This window comes from Asterias amurensis, chromosome 7 (assembly GCF_032118995.1).
Source record: "Asterias amurensis chromosome 7, ASM3211899v1".
Taxonomy (NCBI): domain Eukaryota; kingdom Metazoa; phylum Echinodermata; class Asteroidea; order Forcipulatida; family Asteriidae; genus Asterias; species Asterias amurensis.
In genome coordinates, this window is record NC_092654.1 from 17,446,354 (window position 1) to 17,460,470 (window position 14,117).

General features: G+C 41.0%; 1 protein-coding gene across 3 annotated transcripts; it reads left to right on the forward strand.

Moving 5' to 3' along the window:
• The first annotated feature begins 1,108 nt into the window (after nt 1–1,108).
• On the forward strand, nt 1,109–12,595 carry LOC139939671 (solute carrier family 35 member F4-like). Of its 3 annotated transcripts, none has more exons than XM_071935728.1 (9): nt 1,109–1,248; nt 2,658–2,766; nt 5,275–5,428; nt 6,772–7,159; nt 7,646–7,871; nt 8,493–8,618; nt 9,269–9,458; nt 10,045–10,134; nt 11,160–12,595. In XM_071935728.1, exons 4-9 carry the CDS (start codon nt 6,789–6,791, stop codon nt 11,444–11,446), a joined length of 1,290 nt encoding a protein of 429 aa, XP_071791829.1. In that variant the 5' UTR covers nt 1,109–1,248; nt 2,658–2,766; nt 5,275–5,428; nt 6,772–6,788; the 3' UTR covers nt 11,447–12,595. The 3 variants fall into 3 exon arrangements, with proteins under 3 accessions (XP_071791829.1, XP_071791830.1, XP_071791831.1); XM_071935729.1 differs by lacking the exon at nt 1,109–1,248 and adding an exon at nt 1,578–1,588; XM_071935730.1 differs by lacking the exons at nt 1,109–1,248; nt 2,658–2,766 and adding an exon at nt 2,816–2,888.
• Nucleotides 12,596–14,117: the final 1,522 nt, after the last annotated feature.

The following is a 14,117-nucleotide window of genomic DNA, read 5'->3' on the forward strand; positions in this document are numbered from 1 at the left end:
TTTCCCGTAGTATTTTCTCCAGACTCCGATGGCCGATTGAGCCTAAATTTACAAAGGTTTGTTATTGTATATTTTTAAGTTGTGATACACGAAGTGTGGGCCTTTGGACGACAACACTGTTTACCGATGTTGTGCGACTGCTTTAAACACAAGAGCAACTTTCACTATTTAAACACAAATTATTCATGAATTGCACTCTGAAAACGTCCGGGTCATCACATTGAGAAGGATTCCAGGTCCCGTGGAGGTTGACCCATTTCTGGTCAAGTAATTTTAACCACCTTCCGGGTTAGCCTGACCTTGAAAAGAGTCAGGTGCCAAATATGACCCGGAATCCGGGTAAACTCTGACCCGAATTTTGTTTAGAGTTTTGTGGTCGTTTGTTTCAACTCATTCGATATAAGTGAGCTGCAGCCTTCAGTATACATCCCCCTCATTATATCTGCTTGCTCAACTATGTCAGAAGTTCTCTTGAATATTTAGACACATGGGACTTGAAGACAAGCAGAGTATACTGTTCGAAACGTCGAGACCACACCCGGCTCTTTTCAGAGCCAACACTGACACAAACAAGATTTAAACATACCACAATTTTTTAATTATTTATAGTTTCTTCCTACATGATGGGACTTGCTTGGTACATTTGTAATGTTCCACGTCAATTCGACCTACACCCAACTCTATTTCGACACAACCCTTGTTCAGACTTATATCATTTTTGTTCATTGCGAACTAAATTCGATGAACCCAAGTAATAACAATACAGGCCTACTTTTTCGAGGTTGATGTAAAATAGGCCAATGCTGCACAGAATGTTCACTCAGAGAGGGCGCACTCTCGAAAATAAAAACATCTAACTTTCTGACTGGCGGCGCTGTAACTGCATACTGTGACATCAGCTTTGGTGAATATGTCCACATAAATGGTGAGTTCGATTAGCTTTAAAGCTTCCCGACATTAAAAATTCAGTGATTACGAATACCTATACCGTTCATAAAAGTACACTTTTCAAAACCTGTTAAATGATTGTATTTGACGATGTATTTTAACATTGCTGCACGTGGCCATTTTGTGTGTGACGTCACTAACCCACAATTAATAGCAAGAATCAAGATAGTCACTGGGCTGACCATCATGACGTCACGATGAACCACCGGAACGGCACTCGGGGAGACCACAGGAGAAGACCGGAGGATACCGGGGCTGTCCATGTAGGCGAAGCTAATCAAAGACACAAAAGTTTACTTGGTAAGGTACTTTCATTTTACAGTGTATCATCATACCACACATTCTCTTTGTCGCATCGACTATCTGTAGGTGTTGGTATCTACAACCACGTTCATTGCTCTATGCTACAACCAAACACTCATATTTTCTCAGAGCACGCCTATCCTGATATGCATCGCATGCTGCCGCCGTGCTCTGGGAGCGTGATCGGTTGGAAATTCAACAAGTGATAATCTAGCCATCTTTGCTATCGGTCGATCAACTTTACAGTCGATGGACCTTGCACACCACTCGGTGACGAAGCAATTGTGATACCCTATGGAAGTTCTATTGGTAGACTTAACGACACTGTACACTGTTCGTAAGTGTCAAAGACTAGTCTTCACAGTATCTCAACATAATATGCATAAAATAACAAACCTGTGTAAATTTGAGCTCAATCGGTCGTCGAAGTTGCGAGACATTAATGAAAGAAAAGGTCACAAGAAGTTGTGTGCTTCCAGATGCTTGATTTCGAGACCTCCAAATTCTTAACCTGAGGTCTCAAAACCAAAATCGTGGATAATTACCCCTTTCTCGAAAACTACGTCACTACAGAGGGAGCCGTTTCTCACAATGTTTTATACTATCAACAGCTCTCCATTGCTCGTTACCAAGTAAGGTTTTATGCTATAATTATTTTGAGTAATTACCAATAGTGTTCACTGCTTAAACACTTAATTTGCGTTTCTTTGAAGGGGGGGGGGGGTAGGGGGGGTAGGGGGGGGGGGGGGGGCTCTTTCAGCTGGAAACACTTACTTTCGCACCCATGATGTCAAATGTTAACACAATGTAATAAAGAAAACCATCGGTTTGGAAACTGAAAATGATCTTCTCTAAAAAATCATGTCAAGTTCATGCGCGTGCCGGTTGAATAAAGCCGTTTTCCTGACGAATTTAAAGGCAGTGGACACTATTGGTAATTACTCAAAATATTTATTAGCATAAAACCTTACTTGGTAATGAGTAATGGGGAGCTGTTGGTAGTATAAAACATTATGAGAAACGGCTCCTCTGAAGTGGAGTAGTTTTCGAGAAAGAAGTAATTTTCCACGAATTTGATTTCGAGACCTCAGAATTTGATTTTTTAGGTCTCGAAATCAAGCATCTCAAAGCCACAACTTCATGTGACAAGGATGTTTTTTCTATCATTATTATTTCGCAACTGCGACGAACAATTGAGCTCAAATTTGCAAAGGTTTGTTATTTTATGCATATATTGAGATACACCAAGTGAGAAGACTGGTCTGTGACTTTAACAATTACCAATAGTGTCCAGTGTTTTTAATCTTTGGTGCAACTTATTTAAACTCATGCTGACGCAACTCTTTGATCAAGTTAACTCCTATTAATATTATGATTATTGGAAATGTGCCCGTTTTATCGCACAGTTTAAACAGATTGGGGAATGTTATCAGTGAGCATACCTGGAATGCGATCAGTTTGAAGGCAACCCCAGACGCTCGAGGAGTACCGTGGCACTGACCGTAGCATCAAGCGGTAAGTAGGGGGCACGGGTAGAAGAGCTCTAAATGGCTCTTCTCAAAGAGTAAAACAACATGCAGTGGTTATTTTTTACAGGAATCACATATATCGCGGCTTAAAGGCAGTTGACATTATTGGTAATTACTCAAAATAATTTTTGGCATAAAACCGTACTTGGTATAACGAGTAATGGGGAGAGGTTGGTAGTATAAAACATTATGAGAAACGGCTCCCTCTGAAGTGGAGTAGTTTTCGAGAAAGAAGTAATTTTTCCACGAATTTTATTTCGAGACCTCAGATTTAGAATTTGAGGTCTCGAAATCAAGCATCTGAAAGCACACAACTTCGTGCGACAAGAGGTGTTTATTATTTCATTATTATCTCGCAACTTCGATGACCGATTGCGCTCAAGTTTTCACAGGTTTGTTATTTTATGCGTATGTTAGATACAGCAAGTGAGAAGACTGGTCTTTTACAGTAATCAATATTGTCCAGTGTCTTTAAATACGATGTTTGTGACTTGATATATTTCTACCCTCCATAATATTGTCATGGAGGAAGGGTTGGAAGTTGTTTCCTCAGAATTAAAATAACACTGAGGACTAACTCATTCTTAACTGTGCTCCTATGATGTAAAGTGCATCGAATTGCCCTATCGTGTCGACCAAGTTGTGTCAAAGGCAGTGGACACTATTGGTAATTACTCAAAATAATTATGAGCATAAAACCTTACTTGGTAACGAATAGGGAGGGTGATAGTATGGAAATATTGACTGCTATGAGGGGCACAGTTAAAATTATAGGCCCAAGGTGATGTCAAAACCATGACTATGCCCGAAGCGAAGCTGAGGGCATAGCCATGGTTTTGACATCACCGAGGGCCTATAATTTTAACTGTTCCCCTCATAGCAGTCAATATTTCTTTTATATACCAAATAAAGATTCTTCTAATCAAAAACACTCTGACTATACGGTGAAAGGTCGTCGTGCGAAGAAAGTCGCGCCGTGACACGGGACGCTAGTCGTACATTATACATATCATATAGTTGCGTTATTTTCAGAGCGGGCATAGTCACTATGACGTCATTTTGATAGAAAAGGGGGGCATAGCTATTTCCATGACTCCATTTGTAACCAATCAGATTACAGGATTCTATACATGAGGTATATAATATAAGACATTGTGAGAAAGGGCTCCCTCTGAAGTGACGTAGTTTTCGAGAAAGAAGTAATTTTCCAGGAATTTGATTTCGAGACCTCAGATTTAGAATTTGAGGTCACGAAATCAAGCATCTGAAGAAAGCACACAGCTTCGTGTGACCAGGGTGTTTTTTCTATCATTATTATCTCGCAACTTCGATGACCAATTGAGCTCAAGTTTTCACAGGTTTGTTATTTTGTATAATGTTGAGATACTCCAAGTGAGAAGACTGGTCTTTGACAGTTACCAATAGTGTCCACTGTCTTTAAGCACAGAACCATTACATTCGAATATGGGACAAATTGAACAAAAGACAGCTGGAATTACGGTAAAAATATTCAATCTCGAAGAATTATATTCTTTCCTTGAAATGCAACTTCGAACTTCAAACTGTCAATTCAGTCTGTCAAAGGCTCTAGATGCTATAGATCTTTTTTAAGCAACAATTAGCACAAATTATGCTTTCCAGAAAAAGGTACCAGTCAAACTACCAGTCAACCCCATGGATCCCCCCCCCCATCCTGCTCATTTCTGCTTAGCAGGGCATTGCTAAGCAATATGTAATATTTCCTATGAAGTTTGGGCCCTGGCACTCGGTCACTTAGTGCTCGTTGGATAATATAAATTTACAGCACCTGGTTTATCGTGGATATACTTTTTTACTGCACTGCCAAACAAATATTTGTGTATTTGCGGTTATCTATTTACCATCTAGATCATGAGACCATTATCACCGGGTTGGCAAATATTGTACATTGTTATAGGGTGTAGTTAAGTGCTTAAACAAGAGGAAGAAAATGTGGACACTTCGATCAGTTTGGTGCCACCCATGCAGAGATAGGTTGGATTGGCTTGAAGCTTGGGTTCGGACGGGTCAAGATTTGTCATTGTGTGGCGGTTGCTCACTGAACGATTGGCTCTAATTCATCACAGCGACCTCACTCAAAGAAGTTCTTTAAGTGCCTGGACACTTAACTACTTAACAAAAATTATTAGCATGTACAAACTTACTTTGTTAACGAGCAACGGAGAGCTGTTGATAGTATTAAACACTGTGAGAAACGGCTGCCTCTGAAGTAACGTAGTTTTTGAGAAATGAGAACGAGCCAGAAGGTCTGAAGCCCCATTTACACATATAAAAGCACACACACTAATTTTGCCACAAGGATGTTTCTTCGCATTATTCTCTTGAAACGACCAACTGAGTCAACATTTTCACAGCATTGCTGTTTTATGTATTTGTTGGGAAACACCAAAAGAGAGAATACTTTTTATTTTATTTTACAGGCATTATAGCCGTGTTTAAATTGTTTTCTTTCTAGAAAGTAATACGAGTACAATACACTGCAATACACCAGCCCTGCGATGGTTGCCCAAACGTTGTCCAACGATGTACCGCCGCCCCGGCGGATGATACGACTGAGAAACCCGTCACTAGTGCATCGGATACAGAAACATCGTTCACTAATTCAGAAGGTAAAATCATATTATGTTCCAAGTACGAAATAGTAAATGACTGGTTCACTTACTACAAAACGGGTCCATATGACTTGTGTTTTATCTTCACCCTCGATTTAGTTGTAGTATTTCCATATGAACTCAAGCTGTTTAATTATTTGTTTTGTATGTTGTTGTTTATTTGTAATGCTTTGCGTGCGCAGTGAAACGTTCTTGTTTTTTTGTGCACGATTGGCTGTCCATACTTTATTGGAATATTATGTATGGCTAGGCTACACACAGGGCTCTGCATCTCGTTCGTAATGTTTTGTTTCGATTTCGATATGCTCAGTGCATGCAGTGTACTATACAGTACATGTATACGTATGGTGGCCCCGAAGGGACATCGCATAACGCAAACGTGTGCGCACACGTATGCAATGTCGTGAAACAAATCGCGAATATATGCGCACACGTATACAATATCGTGAAACAATTCGCGAATATGTGTGCACTGCACACGTATGCAATGTCGTGAAACAATTCGCGAATATGTGCGCACACGTATGCAATGTCGTGAAACAAAATCGCGAATATGTGCGCACATGTATGCAATCTCGTGAACCAAATCGTGAATATGTGCGCACACGTATGCAATTTCGTGAACCAAATCGTGAATATGTGCGCACACGAGTGCGATTTGTTTTGCAATGTCGTGAATTTTATTGCATACCATGTTGCATACCATTAGGATGATGTCATAGTTGTGGATAATTTGTTACCGATCTAGGGAGTACTGTGGCGCTACAGCAGGCTCCCTCTGTAAAGCATGTGTATACCCAGGAACTTGGCACCAGGTCAAGGACGACCACACGCCTCGCTTGCCTCACAACAAAGACTACTGCTGCAATGACTACCGCTTATCTCACTGTTGGAAAGAAACCCCCCAGATCATTAGACATTTTATTCAAAGGTATGCAACATGGTATGCAATAAAATTCACGACATCGCAAATAATATTCGCAGACGTGTGCGGACATATTCGCGAATTGTTTCACGACATTGCATACGTGTGCGCACATATTCGCGAATTGTTTCACGACATTGCATACGTGTGCGCACATATTTGCGAATTGTTTCACGACATTGCATACGTGTGCGCACATATTCGCGAATTGTTTCACGACATTGCATACGTATGCGCACACGTTTGCGATATGCGATGTCCCTTCAGGGCCACCATATATACGACATCATTGTCCACTGGTGCCAGTGTGATAGTTCTGCACAAGCTACGAACCGATGCTGTGTCAGCCATGGCACCATATGTCTAGATATCATACTAAGTCTAATATCAATAATCTTTGTGTGTTAATATACAGGAAGCAATCCGAACAAAATGAACGGAAAAGAGCACAAGGACATGGCCGATCAACTCTTGGCAAGTGAACACACCGAAGATGAAGAGGAGCCAGTTGGTAACAAAAATGCTGTCGCGCAACCCGACGGTTCAGATCGGGGTACTACGAGTACCTCCGAAAACGTCCGAAAGACCATCTTCGGGCTTGTAATCGTGGTTGGGATCGCCTTTTCGTGGGTCGGGGCGACCCAGTTTAGTCAGAGCACCTACACGTCGGACTTCTCGTCGGCCTCCGTGAATGTCTGGTTCTCAACCTCGTGGATGCTCGTCTGCTATCCGGTGTACGTCATCGGCTGTTTGGTGGTCCTTCCCAGGAGTCGAAGTGGAGCAGGTCTCAAGACATTACACAGGTAGGTTACCAGGAAACAACCGTCTAAGTTTTCCAATACAAGTTATCACTCTATATACCCATACACCATACCAGAATGGAATCTCCTACCACCTGACATGAAAGAGACAACCGACTTTAAGTAATTCAAATCCAGACTTGTTGCCATTGACCTAGAAAATCTGACCCAAAAAGCCCTAGTATAAGTAGCCAGCGCTGCCGGATGCATGATTACAAACTGTATGTTTTATTTTGGAACAATTATTACCAACTATCACGTGCGTACCTCCAGTTATGTCGACCTACTTGAGATCACGAAGATAGGCCTAAACAATCAATAGAACGCCGTGAGGTGAGACTAATATCAACCTCTCCAAACCCCCCCCCCCCCCCAAAAAAAAAAAAAAAAAAAAAAAAAAAAAAAATCCACGTTTACGTGTAAGCGTGCCATGCAAAGCCGTTTATATATCCGTCTCAATGACAACCAAGTTCCTCACTTTTTATTCAGAGACGCCGAGGGCGTCTTCGGTAGCCGAGGTCTCTGTCTGCGGACCTTCCTCACATTAACGGTGCCATTTGCAGCATGCTGGGCAGTCACAAACTACTTGTACGTCTACGCACTGGGTCTCATAGCCGCTGCTGACGTCACAGCGATCTTCTCGTCCAACACTGCTTTCATTTACGTGTTCTCGTGGTTATGGCTTCACGAACGGCTGGTTCTTTTACCAGTTAGGGTAAGTTACGTAGACCCCCCCCCATACTCTCATTCTCATCCAGAACTTTGTCTCTGAGTAACTTTCTCGAGATGCCTCTGTTTGGTATAATGAACTTTTTTTATGGAGTGTCTTGGCTTAGCAGTTAAGAGCACCGGACTCAAGTTCTTTTGTTTCTGAGTGCGAGTGTTCGACCCCGAGTCGAGAGACATGACACTAAACCATGATGGGACGTAAAGCCGTTGGTCCCGTGTGTTGTGTAACGCACGTACATTAACTCTGTGCATCAAATAAGCAGGGGTTCGCCCGGTGACCCAGGTTTGATTGGCTGCATATTGCACAACAGCACATTGTAAAATGTTGAATATCAAAGCGCCTTGCGCCACTTGGTGAATGGGAAAAGTCCAATGATTTAACAAAGGTCTACAGGTTGTTAAACCAACCACATAAAATCTGAATGCCACTAGTAATAGACGCAGAAATACGTCTCTCATAGACTGTCCATACGTCAAACATTCATGTGACGTATAAGCTATTCTACTTACGGAAAAGATTGCCCAAATAAAATGTCACATCTGCGTCATCAATTTAAAGAAATAAAAAGTAAAATTAATAGTACCTGATTATGTTTTTATACCACAGAGCGTGTCCGTTGTCCTGTCTATAGGCGGCATGGTCCTGATATCCTACTCCGATGGTTTTGAGGGATCCACGGCTCTCGGAGTCGGCTTTTCCGTGGGTGCTGCAGTCGGCTCAGCTATATACAAGGTTCGTCTGATATTTTCCGAACTTGTAGTTTGTTTTACAACTTCACCACCGGACTCGTTTGGTCTAGTTGAACGACAGATAAGTGTCATTGCCTAGCAGTTAAGAGCACTGGATTCAAACTCTTGTGTTTCTGTTCGAATCCCAGCCGAAGCGAAATCTGCTTGTGACTTGTTTCGAAGAGCTCGGGAAAGTACAGTGCTAAATGCACATGTTGTGTATGGGTTAAAGCCATTGGACCCTTTCGGTAAACAGTGTTGTCCAAGGCCCACACTTTGTGTACCACAACTTCTATATCAAAAAACAAACCTGTGAAAATTTAGGCTCAATCGGTCATTGGAGTCGGGAGAAAACAACGGAAAAACCCACCCTTAATTCCGCGCGTTTCGCCGTGTCATGACATGTGTTTCAAATAAAACCGTAGTTTTCGTTAACAAGAATTTATATTTGTTTTGCTGTTTTCTCAAAAAGTAAAGCATTTCATGGAATAATATTCCAAGGGAAGTCTTTCACTATTGCCTTCTGTAAACCCTGTAAGTTATTTGTAAATCTGTGAACTTTTTTTTCTGAACCGAAAGGGTCCAATGGCTTTAAAGCAAAAATTAGTATTTCTTACCCCCGATGCAAATTTCCATCTATTAAAATCGGTACAGGTGCTGTTCAAACGTTTTATCGGTGACGCAACTTCCGGTCAAGTGAGTCTCTTCCTGAGTGTCTTGGGCATCTTCAACATCCTCTTCTTATGGCCCTTCATCATCATCTTCTACTACACTGAGGTGGAGTCATGGAGCTTTGATAAGATCCCATGGGATTATCTATGTGGTAGTGCTGCACTCAGCGTAGGTGAGGAAACCAAAAACTGGAACACCAAAAAATATTCCCCAACCACAAAATCCATCCAACGTGGTTTCGAATGATAGACGTTTGGTGCGTTTCGATCTGCAATGTGGTATCATTCGGCGAATACGTTGCACAGTGATGCAGTAGTTTACAGTTGTTGTACCATACCATCGGCTTAGTTCGTTTAGTTGAATCATTTTAATTGGTAATAACTCACCGACAAAACGTTACTGGGTTCATGATGTCCGTAGATTATTTATCCCTAAACCAGTAATAATCCATTATGAAATTCCTTCACTCAACATAAACGTTTTTTAATCAACAGAACCATTAATACGAAGAATACTTAATTAACAACAAATTATAAGTATAATATATATAAAAACAAATTGAGGATTGTTTAAATATAGCCGAGGCATCCAATGAAACACACCACAGATTGAAGAAACACAGTCTATAATCAAGTATAGCCTACTTTCAGCCTAACTTAATTTTGAACAAAAAACACACATTTTTCATTATGCCAAGAAAAAAACCCTTAATGTATGACGTCATGTTTCTAAACACTGTTTTTTTTTTATATTGACAGCATTCAACTTTCTGGTCAACTTTGGGATCGCTGTTACATTTCCTCTGTTCATCGCCCTGGGGACGGTTCTCGGCATTCCACTCAATGCTGGTGAGTTTCTGGTCCCATGTGCGGACATGTATTGGTTTTGCAGAACCAGCTAAGTAGACTATATTGTATGTACATCCAGATAATGATGCTTTTTTAATGCAAACATGGATGTTGACTGTGCGAAATAAATGTGAGATCAACGGGACATCCGTACCACGTGACCATCAATATTGAAGTAAGCTCAATGCCACTCTGGCGTAGAGCCTCGGAGTGTGACGTCAAAAAGATGTTCAGGCTAGCCGGAGTTTCAACTCTTTCGTTTATTTTTGTACACTTCCTGTTGATCCCTGAAACTCGGAAGACACTAATACTAAACTCCACAGCGGTTCGGCCCATCGGAGAATACCCGAGCGCAACAACCAGGTCCTAGTGGTTAGTCCACTCTTATGTAACAACTCCCCAAACCTGCTGCTACAAATGTACTTTAATATAGAGGTCTTAAACATAAAAATACAAACAACCAGGTCCCAGTGGTTAGTCCACTCTTATGTAACAACTCCCCATACCTGCTGCTACAAATGTACTTGAATAAAGAGGTCTGAAGCAGTACTTCTTTTAGACATGAAATCATTAACAACCAGGTCCTAGTGGTTAGTCCACTCTTATGTAACAACTCCCCAAACCTGTTGCGTGGGGGATCGTCGCGAACCGTGCCGGAATGTTCCGAGAGCACACGAAAAGTTCCGAACCGCTATAGAGGTTAGTTTTTAGTGCCTTCCCTGAAACTCACGTCCGACTGAAACGATTATTTTAAGGATAACGAATCAGAAAAGTTACATGAGAAAACTTAATAATTGGATAATGGTTTATTTTGGTTGTGGACCGAGAAAGTTTACTTATGACAGATTAATAAAAGCAACTCGATTTCAAACCTTACTATTGAATTACATTCAAAGAAATTAATATTTTAAAAATTAATCTATTCCGTTTTCAACGATGTAGTGAACCAAATGATTTAGTTGCCACGTGTGCACTTTTTGATGTATCTTCCCTTTCACATATGCCATGTTTTCTTCTTTAAACAGTCGTCGATTTGGTCTTCCGCGGAACGAACTTCAGCAACTTCAAGATCGGCGGTTCCGTCCTCGTTATAGTCGGGTTCCTGGTTATGCTCATACCGGAACGTTGGCAGCAGAAGGTGGCGTGTTGGACCGAAGGGAGTTGCCCGTGTGAAAGGAGCCGTGCAGCCAGTGAGACCACTGCTGATGGTCTCGACAATGAAGGAGTTGATACCGAGAAGGGGTTGGCCTCCGGTACTAAAGCAACAACAACGTCGGACGCTGAAGTGCAAGCAGATTTTCCATCAGTGTAATAATGTGTCAAAGTTAAATTTTTACGTCTCTTCCGAAGCTATCGTATTATGATAAGTATTGGCTTTAAGATCATTTACTACACACAGACAATTCCTAATATACAGGGGGCATTGTGCATTTTATGAGTTTGCTATAACAGTATCGTTTTACGACCAATGCTATCAAAGCTACCAAAGCTACCGAAATGGTTTCTATGCGATTTTTAATGGATCTTATCATTTATCTCCATTATCGAGATCATTCAGATTGATATTCTTCCTAAACTTTAGTTGTGATTAAATAGCATGACAAGAGTATTAAAGCATACACCATTGTGTACATGTTGGTCAGTCTCAAAGACCCTGATGGACACTATTGGTAATTGTCAAAGACCAGTCTTCTCACTCGTTGTATCTCAACATAGTGCATAAAAATAACAAACCAGTGACAATTTCAGCTCAATCGGTCGTCGAAGTTGCGAGATAATAAAGACAGAAAAAACACTCTTGTCACACAAAGTTGTGTGCTTTCAGATGCTTGATTTCGAGACCTCAAATTCTAAACCCAAGGTCTCAAAATAAACTTCGTGGAAAATTACTTCTTTCTCGAAAACTACTCCACTTCAGAGGGAGCCGTTTCTCACAATGTTTTATACTACCAACCTCTCCCCATTACTCGTTACCAAGTAAGGTTTTATGCTAATAATTATTTTGAGTAATTACCAATAGTGTCCACTGCCTTTAACATAATATGTTAAAATTACCAAATGTCATGCCTGTCAATTGACCTCACGCATTGATGATGTCATAACGCCGCCATTTTATTACTGAGGGCGCCCTTCTCGACGTCCATGCGCACCACAGACATAAAGAACCGATCCAATAATCAGCTGCGGTGGTGGAAGTGTACACAATTGATACGGCGGGGATCGGAATGCCGTAGCATGTCAATACATTCCATCATTACCGATGATGTATGTATATCTAACAGAGTGACAACAAACATGACTTGTTGTTTACACTCAATAAAAAAAGAAACAAATGGGTATCCGCGTTATCTTAACTCGTCAACTATGTACGCCATTACGTTATCGGTGCACTTTATTTTCAGACTCTATTGTGTACACGGGCATATTCAATTATAAAAGTTTGCAGAACTATTTAATACAGGCTTTATCTTTTTCATGAGTAATTTGTATTTTTGTATTCGTCCGTGGCCCGAGTTTTTCATTCTGGTCTTGCTGTGAGGCCGGAAAATTTAAAATTGCAGAAAATAAAAAGTACGTATACATAAAATTATAAATAATTATATTTTGTACGATATCAATACATTGAAATTATAAATATTGAAATGAATAAATGTTGATTGTCACACACATTAAGTAATAAATTCTTTTAAAAAACCTATAGATGTCAAATGGTGATTTCGTTTCTGCCCAGATAGCAAGCACACGTTGGGCCAATGTTGGCACACGAGTAGTTTTGTTGGTACACGGTCGGTGTCGGTTGAATTACTTTGGGCCGACGATGTCCCAATGTAAGAAGAGAATTGTTTTCTGTTGGCTTGGTTTTAATCATTGGCCCAACGTTGGCACGATTTGTATCTTCCTTCGTAAAAAGCACATGCGTTGGACCAACGTTGGCCAAACACCATTGGCTCTAGGTTGGCGTAATAACAAAGTTGGTTAAATGTTGGCCCATAGTTGGCCCAAATATTGGTTTGTTTTAAGAGAAGTCACAGTGGGCCTTCTGTTGGCGCATTTCTTTGTTATGATAATCTTATCTACGTTGGCCCCATATCGCTAAAATTATGTAATTGGCCCAACATTGGCACGATTTGTATCTTACTTCGTTAAAAGCACATGCGTCGGACCAACGTTGGCCAAACACCATTGGCTCTAGGTTGGCGTTGTAAGAAAGTTGGTTAAATGTTGGCCCAATATTGGTCTGTGATCAGAGAAGTCACCGTGGGCCCTCTGTTGGCGCAGTTATTTGTAATGATGATCTTATCTACGTTTGCCCCATATCGCTAAAATTATGTAATTGGCCCAACATTGGCACGATTTGTATCTTCCTTCGTTAAAAGCACATGCGTTGGACCAACGTTGGCGAAACACCATTGGATCTAGGTTGGCGTAATAAGAAAGTTGGTTAAATGTTGGCCCATAGTTGGCCCAAATTGGTTTGTTTTAAGAGAAGTCACCTTGGGCCCTCTGTTGGCGCAGTTTAGGATGATCTAACCTGCGGCGACCGTACCCTATCGCTTTTGGCCAAAATGTTTACACGATTTGTATAATTATTCATTCATTAAAAGCAAGGGCGTTGTACCAACGTTGGCCAAACATTAATGGCTCTAGGTTGGCCTGTTAAGAGAGTTAGGCACCATGCCTCAGTGTTGAGCCAGTTGGCGCAGTTGTGTTGAAATGGCTTATAGGGCAGTGGTTGGTCCAATGTTGGGCGGTTGGTTGTTGGGAATTGTGCAAAGATTTTACTGTAGTGTTGGCCCAAAGTAGGCCCGTACAAAATGTTGGCGCTGTATTTTGCAAGCGAAACTTAGGCCAAATTCATTAAGAGAACCTGACATTCTATCCAGTTTAGGTTGGATGATGTAAGTCAAATCAATGAATATAATTAAAGTGTATTCAGTGCACACTGCCTGGCGCACTGCAAGTACTGTATGCAAAGAATGAAC

Excerpts from the sequence above, each read along its gene's own strand:
- LOC139939671 (XM_071935728.1), top strand. The coding sequence starts at position 6,789 with ATGAACGGAAAAGAGCACAAGGACATGGCCGATCAACTCTTGGCAAGT. Across the intron at positions 8,619-9,268 it reads TCGGCTCAGCTATATACAAG|GTGCTGTTCAAACGTTTTAT; the intron begins GTTCGTCTGATA and ends AAATCGGTACAG. Across the intron at positions 9,459-10,044 it reads TAGTGCTGCACTCAGCGTAG|CATTCAACTTTCTGGTCAAC; the intron begins GTGAGGAAACCA and ends TTATATTGACAG.